Source organism: Ctenopharyngodon idella, chromosome 20, assembly GCF_019924925.1.
Source record: "Ctenopharyngodon idella isolate HZGC_01 chromosome 20, HZGC01, whole genome shotgun sequence".
NCBI classification, from domain to species: Eukaryota; Metazoa; Chordata; class Actinopteri; order Cypriniformes; family Xenocyprididae; genus Ctenopharyngodon; species Ctenopharyngodon idella.
The window spans coordinates 7,755,440-7,768,061 of NC_067239.1; the positions used below are offsets into that span (position 1 = coordinate 7,755,440).

General features: G+C 38.3%; 1 protein-coding gene across 4 annotated transcripts in view; it reads right to left on the reverse strand.

Annotated features, from left to right (window-relative positions):
• si:dkey-174m14.3 (uncharacterized protein LOC563117 homolog) overlaps window positions 1–12,622 on the reverse strand; it is a 32,045-nt gene extending 19,423 nt beyond the window's left edge. For 2 of the 4 annotated variants that reach the window (XM_051873989.1, XM_051873991.1), the window contains exon 1: window positions 8,111–8,444. Coding sequence is in view for 1 of the 4 variants with exons in the window: in XM_051873992.1 (XP_051729952.1) it covers window positions 8,111–8,139; window positions 12,329–12,607 (308 nt within the window). In the remaining 3 variants the exon portion in view is untranslated. The other 2 variants (XM_051873992.1, XM_051873990.1) reach the window with 2 other exon arrangements.

The following is a 12,622-nucleotide window of genomic DNA, read 5'->3' on the forward strand; positions in this document are numbered from 1 at the left end:
CAAGTTTTTTAAACATAACGATACTGAAATGTCTGAAACGCTTTCAATACTCATTTTCCGCAGAATAGATTTCTCGCTCTCTCATCTCTCCTACAGTGAGTTGACACACAAACCCGCCTCCCCTCACTCACTCATTTCATTTGCTCTGGATGAATATTGTTGGTGTTACAGAGCTTGAATTTCGACATTGGATTGCGTGTATTGTGCATAATTTTTCAAATTCAGATTTTGTGTTCACACCCAAAGCGTGCGCACATAAAGCCACCTCTCAGTACTAAATTGAGTTCTTTTTCACTGCTTATTGCACTTAAACAGTCAAATACACACAAAATGCCGGTCTTGGCGAGTATTCACGTAAACACACAGTCAGTTATGTAAGTGAACATAAACAGCTGAGAAAGAAAACACATGTGTAACAGTATAATGGATCCATGCATCAGGTCTTAAAGTGACAGCAGCCTAATATACCTGCTGCCAAATTATGTGATAATATTAAATATATCTATATGGCAGTTTTCCCCCATGGTATCGATGTCAATCGATATTGCAAAAGAAAAACTTCTCCGTTTTTACTACATCGTTATCGTGTAAACGTACCCTTAGTTCTGTGTTCTGCATTAACATTAATGTATATGTGAATATGTAGTGTTTGCCCTGTGTTTCATTAAAGTTCACTTGAATAAGATCATTCTGCGTCACACTCTCTGTTTTGGATTAATCTACAAAGCCCGATTTGACGATTTGTGCCTCCAGTGCTTCAAAAAATTAATAATTGGATACCTCCTATTCATGGAAAGTGCCTTATGCAGTTTTTTTTTTTACTTGTGAACAAATACTCGCAATGAACGACAGCATTTTTCCTGTCTCTATTTCCATGTAGTCCATCGGATGAGGATGGAGAGATTTTTGCGACAATTGATTATGCATTTCTCTTTGGTTTCCCCCACCTCTGACTCATCGCACACTCACTTTTTTTCTCTCTCCCATCTGAATCACTGCAGGGCGTCAATATAACACATCTCCCTAAATCCTCCTCCACGAACATTTACCACATCACGAGGGGCAAGTATACTCCCACAGCAGGCCATGGAAGTCAATGCGTCTTATATCACGGGGGGCTGCATCCACTGCATTGGCTGCATTTGATCTTTCGGAAAGAGCAGCTGACATTTTAGAGGCGCGAGGGGAGGGAATGAAAGACAAGTGGAGCTGGAAGATTAGAGGGGCAGGAGTGAGACGGAAGAAAGGAATGAGTGCGACAGAAAAACGAGAGGTGTGAAACGGCCTCTCGTCTCACCTCCACTTTGTATTCTGCGCCTCTCAACGCAGGGAGATTATCTCCCAGGAAACCCCCTCATCACAGACGCACACATTGCTGCATAGACATAGACCCCAAGATACTCCACACAAACACTCGTGGATCAACTAAACTAAAGTCAACATGTCATTAAAATTTACAAATAGATCTCATATGATAAACAATAACATTAATTACATTAACACCAAAAATATATATATATATATATATATATATATATATATATATAAAATGTTGTTAATATATCTCTAATTACATGTTGTCATAGGAACAATAAAATCAGTAAATAGATAAAAATAACAATAATTTGAAATATTATTACAGTTTAAAATAACTGTTTCTATTTTAATATATTAAAATGCAATTTATTCTTGTGTTGGCAAAGCTGGATTTTCAGCATCATTACTTCAGTCTTCAGTGTCACATGATCCTTCAGAAATCATTCTAATACTGTTCTGGTGCTTAAAGGGATAGTTCACCCAAAAATGAAAATTCACCCTTTTTACCCTCATTTACCCTCAGGTTGTTCTAAACCTGCATGAAATTCTTTCTTCTGTTGAAGATACAAAAAGATAATATGAAGAACATAGACAAACTTTCAATTAATTTTAGGTTACTTTTGACCTAACTTGTTTATCACATTCATTTGAATAGCATAATCATGTACTATATTTTATAAAAATATACAAAGTTACATTTTTTTTTATCAATTTAATGCCATTTTGTGAATATTAAGTAATCATGTGATCAATAAAAAAGTAACTGTAGTCTGATTATTGGTATTTTAAAATGCAATATAAACTAATTACAAGTATTGAATTTTTGAAATCTGATTATGCAATCCAGATTAAGCCGGGAACACACCAAGCCGACGCCAACGAACTAGTGGTGACAAAAGCAGACTGCGGGGTTGGCTCACGTCAGCAGCGTCTGGGTCCAAAGTTGCCCTGACACACCAAACTGACGCTCGACACCCGACGGCCAAATAGCACGTCCGTTCTGTGCCTGCGTAAGAAGAAATGCCTTTCCGTACCAGCAGGTGGCAGTAGCTGAACAGTCAATGATCAGATGGCCTGACTGACCGACGAACTCCAACGGTGATTTAACATGTCGAATTGCTAACTTTTAAAAGCAGGTTTCAAAATGCAAATTTTAGAAAACAATACCGTTATCATCTCCATGTAAACTACAAAAATGCGAATTTGTAAAAACTGTGACGTCATGTGCACGCGTATTACGTGTTCAGTCTATAAGCGCTTTAGACTTTACAATGAGACATCGCCGACTACTGGCCTGGAAGTAGAATACAGCGTTTTTATTCATTTTTAATGGTTCCATGTGAATGGAGATGGTTTTGACAATGTTGTACGTGAAATTTTTCAAAAACGCAGGAAACTTTTCCGTTTTTAGTACATTGTTGTCGTGTAAACGTACCCTTAGAATGGTGGACAGGTCATATCAGCAACTCATATGGTCTAATGACCATAATAAAAACTAATGACAATAATAATTAAAAAAAAAAAAATCCTACTGGTCCTAAAGATATGAATCATTTTCTTTAAGCAAAATATTTGTATTCAAAATATATGGTTTTTCATTATTTTCTTTCATTATTATTACTTTTGGTGTTAAATATACAGACGAACTCCAACGCCGATTCAACATGTCGAATCGGCCGAAAAAAAAGCCGACGAGGACCAACTTCAACCGACGGTGCAGAACACACTGAGAAAACTTAGTCGGCCGACTGTCGGCTTGGTATGTTCCGGGCTTTACATGAAATCAGTTACAACCCAGCACTGTGCATTTGTGACAATTTTAGTTGCAGTCGGGACCAATTTAATTTCTCACATTCATCTGCTTAAAGTGTAAGATTCATGTCATTCTGAAGAAGAAAACAAGTTTTACAGGGAAAAGCTTTCTAAAGGAAAGTTTCTTGTAATTGTAATTGTAAGAGCAAAAATGAAACTATGAAACTGCTTTTTTTTTTTTTGGCAGACATCAACAATTAAAACTAAGCAATACCTGAAGCAGCCTAGATAAACAGCTATTTACGCATTATTTCAGTATACTGTTTTACAACCTAAACCTTCAGTCTCCATATTCCCGGCCAAAAAGCCTCCTCAAAAGTCAAGACGGAAATACTCCTCCACAATCAGCTGTAAACTCCAATTCAGGTCTGGCTCTTTTCTAGTATGAAACGCCCACTTTTTACAATGCACTCAGTTCCCAATGGATATACAATTAAGTCCTGTCCTACATTTTTTTCCTCATTGAATATTCACATTATAGGAGTACAACAATTTGTGAATGCTGTTTCATTCTGACTTTTAAAACAAAACCCAAAAGCTCACACAAGGCACACTGGAACAATCCAGTCAATTATCTGCACTGACTTGATTTGTTGCTACTCTCTCTGTCTTTCTCACCTCTATCTCTCACTCTCACTTTCAATCTCACATCATCCCTCCTTCCACCAGCCACCCACTTGCAAACAGCGGGGAATAATTATGGCTTAAGTGGATTATGCGGCCTGCAGATGGCAGATAAACGAAAAAGAGAAGAATCAGGACAGTCTATCCGGGCAGAATTGAGGATGAGCAATGGAAATCTGATGGGTGGAATGGGTTTCCAAGAAGCAGCAGCAACACGTTGCCCCGAGGGCCATGTTAAAATGTGTCATGGTGCCCAGCAAATCAACTGGGAGTCATTTTTGCTGTGGGATTTAGATTAATTTTTGTGGAAAATTACTTGAAAATTAGGATAGGAAAGTGTGCTGGGACGTCATCTTGTCATGACACTGAATGAGAATGGATTTTGTTGTCCCGGAGGAATATTTCGGTTGGGTTAAGATTTTTATCAAATATCTAATTCCTGCAGTTTGGTACTTTTAAAAAGAGGGGGCCGTTTACACGACACAGTTTTAAACTAAAAACAGAAAACTTTTTATGCGCTTTGGCCGTTCATTTACACGAAAACAGTGTTTTCGTGGCCTGAAAATGCTAACTTTTAAAAGCAGGTTTCAAAGTGCAAATTTTAGAAAACAATACCGTTATCATCTCAATGTAAACTACAAAAATGCGAATTTGTAAAAACTGTGACGTCATGTGCACGCATATTACGTGTTCAGTCTATAAGCGCTTTAGACTTTACAATGAGACATCGCCAACTACTGACCTGGAAGTAGAATACAGCTTTTTTAGTCATTTTTAACGGTTCCATGTGAATGGAGATGGTTTTGACAAAGTTGTATGTGAAATTTTTCAAAAACGCAGGAAACTTTTCCGTTTTTAGTACATTGTTGTCGTGTAAACGTACCCTTAGAATGGTGGACAGGTCATATCAGCAACTCATAAGGAACATGTCTAATGACCATAATAAAAACTAATGACAATAATAATTAAAAAAAAAAAAAAAAAAAAAAAAATCCTACTTGTTCTAAAGATATGAATCATTTTCTTTAAGCAAAATATTTGTATTCAAAATATATGGTTTTTCATTATTTTTTTCATTATTATTACTTTTGGTGTGAAATATAAGCTGTGCATGTTCTTGACAGGTTTCATGAGATTCAACCATTTCATTGATGCATACATTCCTCGTATTTTTAAACAAAAGAAAATACACATGTACACACCAACAATACCCCTGAGAGGCAGGGATCTGCTAGTATATAAAATATTAAGCCGGCAAGGCTGAATGTTGGCAGGCTGAACGGTATGGATAAAATTCTGAACATGCGGGAATATGTACACATAATAAAGCAAACAGACGAGCTCACATGTGTTAAAAATAGCAGCGCTGATTGATTTAAAACATGTTATAATAAACGAATCTTCAGAATAGACAGAGAACATCAGAGCCCAAGGCTGCAAAACATGGATTGTTTTCAGCCACGTCACTGCGGATATCATTCAACTGATGGAGTAAATACACAAAAAAACAACTGAAACCAACAGAATGATCATATGTAACAGTTTTGGACAGTCTTGTAGACAAATTGTGCTTCTGTATGATCAGAAGTCATTTTTAATACTATATTGATGACATTCAAAAATTTGCAAAATAATCATACGTTTCAAAAACCCTTGTCATTTACAAAATCACATATTTTTCAAATTATATTAAGCAAATTTCTGTTAGACTGTATTGGTTAACTTAAGATATTGTAATTAACTCCAATAGTCTCATACACATCCTTGTAATATTATATAGTTCTATACAAATTGTATTACAAAACAATATTAACATGTTTTGAAATGGCTAACCATGCATGCATCCATTTTACAGATATATCTCACTACAATATGTCTGAATCATATTTTATCCCAAAATTTTTTTTGCAATGTGCACACATTCCCCCTAATTCTCATTAATGTAATATATAGTAATATATTAAAAAAAGCCATGATATATTTAAATTGTTAATTATTTATATATCCTGGTAGTGTTTGTTGTACTTTATCTAACCTATTCTAATTTATATATATATATATATATATATATATATATATATATATATGCTACTTCCTGTTTCTGTAATATCAGAAATATATATGAATGGATCTCAAGTCCTTTTTTACTGTGTAAAAGAAGAGCAAAGGACCAAGAAGGAGCGATTTCAGTGAGTTACATCAGATTTGCTGCACTGAGGGGTCAAGACCACACTGGCCGTTTTCAATAAATTGGGATGATAATTGGTGTTTCACCTTATGTTTGCATATTCTGTCCACCACCCCTCATGTATCACCTTTGCAGAATCATTGCTGACCTAAAAATTCAGACCTTAGCATGCTTTGCATATGCTTATTCCACACAATGCAGCAACTTCAACTAAAAAGCAATTAAAAAAAGTTATCCAACAATCGCTTCATACCTAATCAATTCAAATTAATTGTTAATTATTCAAACCAGCTCAGGCAGGATCTAAATTGACAGATTATAATTTGGTGCACTGTTAACTTAGAACATTGCATATACTAGAACAGTGGTTCCCAACCTTGGTCCTGGAGTATTCCCAGCACTGCACATTTTTGGGGTCGTTTACACAAAAACAGCTTTTCGACTAAAAGCTGAAAAAATGTTGTGCGTTTTGGCTGTTTATTTACACAACAACGGCGTTTTGGGGGGCCTGAAAATGCAGACTTTTGAAAAAGGGTTTCAAAGTTCAAGTTTTTTAAAAAAGGATACTGTTATCGTCTCTGTGTACACTACGAAAATGCAAATTATGTGAAAAGGGTGCATGCGTATTACGTGTTCAGTCTATAGGCATGCAGTGTTTCTTTACAAAGTGATATCGCTAAGGCCTGGCAACATAATACAGCATTTTTAATAGTTTTCGTGGATCCATGTGAACGGGGATCGTTTTCGTCTGTACGTGAAAAATGCAAAGGAAAAACTTTTCAGTTTTTAGTACATCATTGTCGTGTAAACGTGCTCCTAGATGTCTCCCTAATCAAACACACCTCATTTAACTCATCAGTTCGTTAGTAAAGACCTCAGATGGGTATGTCAGATAATAGAGCCATCCAAAATGTGTAGTGTTGGGGACACTCCAAGTCCCAGATCAGGGATGGGAAGCACTGTACTAGAGGGGTGGGCAACTCTGGCCCTAAAGATCCACTGTCCTGCGTAGTTTAGTTCAAACCCTAATCAAATACACCTGAACAAGCTAATCAGTTTTTCCAGGAATACTAGAAACCTACAGGCAGGTGAGCTTGATCATGGTTGAATCTAAACTCTGCAGGAAAGTGGAACTCGAGGGAGAGTTGCCCAGCATTGGACTAGACTCTACACAAAGTACATGAGAACTGCATCCCTTACTGTGATTCCACATGGATGATTGAGTCTACTAATGTTCTTCTTCCATCTCTTCTATGTTTGATTGCATTTTAATGTATTCATTGCAGTAAATTTAATTTGTAAAATGATCGAATATGCATGTTTAAAATGTGTAGACAATGAATGTTGGACTACTCTTCTGCAAAGCAACGTCTTCTCTGCCGAGCGTAGTGATCCACTGTGACAAGGACTCTTCATCATTGATGCTGAGACCTTACACGTACATTTACTTTGCAGTTTTTCATTTCTCTTAGCAACACGAAGACAAGTAAGCTGAAATCCATCAGCATGACTCAAAACATTTCTGTTTCGCCCTGTAATTTATTAATAATTCATGCGAAGGAGGGGGAACCCCCAATAAATCCGTCCAGCCTCCTCCACAGAGCTTGAGTCATCCCTTTTCCCCCCCACATGACTTCTATACTATAATATACAGCAGCAGCAATGAACACCTAGCATGCTCATAAATAATTTCCCGAGCCTCATCTCTGATGTTGCCTTAGGGAACAGCGATCTGATGACAGCACATGCACAGCTTGAATATTCTCCAGCCAATGGAAAGGTGCAGTTCAGTTTGGGAATGGCCATTATGTGCCTTGTACCTCTCTACAGGTCTTCTCTGTTAAATGTATTTGCTTGGGAAAGAGGGAAAAGAAACATGCACATTCTGAAATGCAAATGTACATAGTCAACTGGATGTGGTCTGTGACAGAATACCAGCCAAAACAACTGAGCTTCCAAAAGAAGCTGGAGCTTTTTCAACTAGATAAACCCCTATTTTTTGGTGGAGAACGCGGGCTAATCCTGCTTCCTACATCATTGCGCGGGTGAATTCCTGCTGCAGTCCTGGTTTAAACTGCTTTAACAGGCATTTAAAGAGCGGCAGTGATGGAAGGAAAAGAAAGCGAGGGGTAGAGGAATAGAAAACGACAGAAAGGTGAAGTCGCTTACCTTATGGTCTGCATCTCCTCTTCCGAAGCCTGGAAGAAGAAATAAGAGGAGATTACTGAAACGAACGTGCGCCTGCTTCCCGAAGCTGCCAAGGCATCACTGCGCAGTCTGAGGCACATACAGCCTCTCTCTCCCTCTCTCGCTCGCTCTCTCTCTCCTTCTGTCTCTCCCTTTTCTCTCACTCTCTCTCTACCCAACAGTGCCAGTATACTTCTGCACCGATCTCATGTGCGAGGAGGGGAGAAATCTTGACAGATTAAGTGCGAATGGAAAGCACAGTTGCAGCCAGAATGCAGATACACAACATCATGCATACAGCCCCCTCTCCTTCCACCTCCCTGAGAGAAACTCACTCATAAGCTTCACGAAGATCCAAAGGATGTGAGGACAGACAGCAGACCAGAGAGAGTGAGAGGGTGAGAAAAATAGTGTGAGAGGAAGAGTGAGGTTTAGGAGGGAAACAGGTGGGCTCATCTGTTGATGAAAGAACCTGAGGGAGGGAAGGGGAGGCTCTCCGGTTCTCACATCCACTGCGTGCTACAGCTTTCTCTCTCGCTCGGTCTGTCTCTCTGCCGCCCCATGAATAATGCAAGAGTGAGATTATGTCAGAGGAATTCACATTCTCATTCAGATTTAGTGTGCAGCAGTGACCAAGGACCGTTCCAGCAGCCCTATTAATTCAACACCAGACAGGAAGTATATGATCCAGCGTAATATAAGACATTCAAGTTAGTTTAATACTGTGCAGGCAAATCTAAAAAAAAAAAAAAAAAAATTATAAAACCAATATGCTATGTTTATATTATGCTAAGTATTTAATAAGATCTTTTTTTGTGTTGCATACACTGTCAATATCTCCCATACCACTTGTAGCACCAAACAAGACATGTAAAAATATTCCCAGGATTCCCATTCATCTCAAAGACAGACGCTCGGCTGATGCAGGCAGCCCCGGAAGATCTTTGTCATCTTTGCCTCTTCAAAGGTACTGCATGTAATTTTTTGACTGTACTAAAGCATAAAAATACCATAATATGTTTGCAGATATTTAGGATACCAAATTCACTGTGCAGATACCAAGTTTGTATACTTGTTTATCTGAAAAATAATGCTACCACCAGTTTGAAAATGTGAGTTCCGTGTCGGAATGTCTGTTTTTGTTTTGGTCTCTGTGATCCCGGCCACTGCCAAATTACCCAACAGTATTTCGACACCCCAGGTTGCCAGTTGGCAGAAAACACAGCACATTGCAGCCATGGAAGCCAGCGAACAAACTGGGTCCGAGATCGCAGATTCTACTCGACCTAAAAAGCCTTGGCATCCATCTAAAAAGCTCTATGAACGGGAGCATATTAAAACGCGGATAAATCAACTCATCAACTTACAAGTGTGTAAGTCTCTTCTCCTTCCATTATCGATTGTGCTCGCTCCTGTTGCGTGTCCTCAATCTGGCAACCAGTGTGAGCATCCTGTCTGAGGAGGAAGGGGCGGGGAAACAGCTCTCTCCAATATTTAGAATTTGGACTGCAGTACCCAATTCAGCCACTAGCTGTTAATATTACATAATGCACCTTTAACACTAAGTGCCCTATTTTAGCGATCTAAGGTCTGAAGCGCATGGCGCAGATGCACTTAGGGCATGTCCGAATCCACTTTTGCTAGTTTAACGATGGAAAAAATAGTCGGCGCGCCAGGAGCATGGTCCAAAAAGGGTTGTACCTAGTCTGGGGTGTGTCATGGGTGTGTTTTGGGCATAACGTGCAATAAACCAATCTGAGTCTCATCTCCCATTCCCTATAAAAGCCAGTTGTGCTTGCACTGTGGCAGATTGCTATTTACATAGCGAATATAGACACCCTCAACCAATAGCCTACGTGTGTATTGCCACGATTGGTCAAATAATTAGCCAATTTCATTCGTCATTTCATTACTGCAAATAGGTAATTCTGATACATGCGATGACTATCCATTGTGACATGTTGGCATTTTTATCTTTATGTAGACAATAATAATCTTTTACATTGTAATCCTTTTATTTTTAATATTTGGGATGTGCTGCTGCGTCTCTGTGTGTGTAACAAGCCGAATGTACGTGCTCTGTGCACCCGCCTATAGACGCATATTACTGACGCGCCCTTTAAATAACAAAAAAATACTGCGCCATTGACTTTAGATTAGGTTTTTGTTGGTCAGTGGCGCAGTCGTTTTCAGTTGCCTCAAAATAGCAACACGCCAACAATGAGCCTGAACACACCTCGTTTTTCCGACCAGCATGCCCATGGGTGCAAGTGCATTTGCTATTTAAACAATGTGGGCGCTGGATGTGAAAATGATAACTGCGTTGGGCTGAAACTAGCAAAAAAAAAAAAAAAAAAAACTGTGCCGGGTGTATGATAGGGTCCTAAGAATCAGAAATATTATTTAGCTAATCACCTGGACTATAAATACCATGAATGGGCCATAGATTGTCCACTTTGAAAATGTTACACATCTGCTCTAATATAATATATAGTATAATTTTTGCAATTTATATATTTCTTACAAAAAAAATGTCAGAACATGTGCCTGCTTTTTTTTCATATCAATGGGTAAAGTTATTCAAAGCAAACCATCTGGCTACTTGTGCTGTACTACTAAATTAAGAAATAAAGTTTTCAGGGCAAAACAGAATAAAAAGCAACACAAGCTTAACATAATAATAAAGCTGACAATGAAGATGAAACTGTAGTTTTCGTCCAGTTTGTATGAATGAATAAACATGATGCAGGTGGGTGTTTCTTCAATTATAGCAATTTTCCAAATTTGTTTTTCTTTGTAGTTCTGAGGAACTACACGTTTATATGCAAATTTGGTACTACTGTAGTTGATGACGTGAAGGTTGACTTATTATCTGCAGTGTTTATTAAACCAGGAAACTGACTCAATCTCCTAATATAAAGATCAGCCTCTTCTTTCAAATGAAGGTTGTTTCTGGCTACGACTGGAAATCTCACTTTCCAACAAATGGCAAGGGAGCACTGCAAGTTTCATTTGACAGGCACTCTCTCTCTCTCTCTCTCTCTCTCTCTCTCTCTCTCTCTCTCTCTTTCTCTCTCTCTCTCTCTCTCTCTCTCTTTCTCTTCTCAGGCACACACAGACTTGTCTCTCTGCCCCCTCACCGCCCACCTTTTTTCAAGCAGTTGCTAAGGTGACGGCAAAGACTGCATTTTAATAAGATAATAAATTAAGGCAACGATTTTTTTTGTGTGTGTTCTACAAATTAATGCTTTGTGAATTGGACAGGTAAACATGTTTAAAACACTTAAAAGTTAACAGGTTCAGCTAGCACATATGGAATAATGAAGCCTAATAAATAATTGTGCTTAAAAAGTGTACGATCACACCAAGTCAGCATAACATGACATAACCGCACACGTTTATCTACACTACAGTTATGTAAAGCTACATCGATCCAATTAGTTGGCAGATACAGTAAGTGATCCACAAGCTAATGAGAAACCCGTCTCCCTTAGTTCCAGATTAGTTATTGATCTGATTATCCTTCACACATACTGTTTCTTCTGCTGAAAACAGAAAGAACAGAACTGGACAAATCCTGCATCTCTTCTATTTCTTTAATATAAGACTATCGACTATTAGCTCACATGCAGAGGAACAGACTATTAGCTCACACACTGTGTTTTAGTTTAATATGGACAGTAAAGTGCCATGGCTCAATTCTGTGTGAGTTCTGGCACTCTTATCCTTTCAGAGCTCAGCTTGACTAAAAGCTTGATTCAATCGCAATGTGATTCTGATATGAGTCAGGGACAGACTGCATTGTTTACTACTGCTACGGTTTGTATGATAACGCATCCTACACAGCCAGGCCTTTATATATCTCCAAAAATCTGCTGAGATAGTTGTTAAAATCCTTTTTTTTTTTTTTTTTGGATGGCAGCATTACCTAAAGGAAAGTTTCCTTGCCCAGAGGCTCTTCTCAGGAGACCTTATGGACTTCATTGTTTTATTTGTGAATCAACTTAGATATTTTTACCAAAATTTTGAAGGAGAAATAAAATTCTAGAAATTTATTTGCTGTCAAGGAGAAACAAGTGATATATTATAAAGGGATGAGAGTTGTGATTCCATAACTTTTCCTATATGAATGTATTGATCAAAATGCATTTGAAAAATTTAACTGAAAAAAAAAAAAAAAAATGGACAGGAATAACTTACCATATTGATGTCCCTAGGAAGGGAAACAGATCGGTAGGGGTTTCTAGAGAGGGTTTCCTCTCTATAGAGTAGCGGGCTTGAGGGTCTGATTCTCTGGATGGGGTTTGGATGACATTCTGGAGGAGTCTTAACTTCCCTTCTCTCATTGCTCTCAAATGTAATGGCCGTCTCTTTCTTGGTCTTAACTTCCTTTATCTCATCCTCCCTTCGCACACAGTCGATGTCCGTCTCGAGGTAGGCTTTTCCTATAGTCTCTGGTGCACCCTGTTCTTCCTGCATCCCGTCCACTGATTG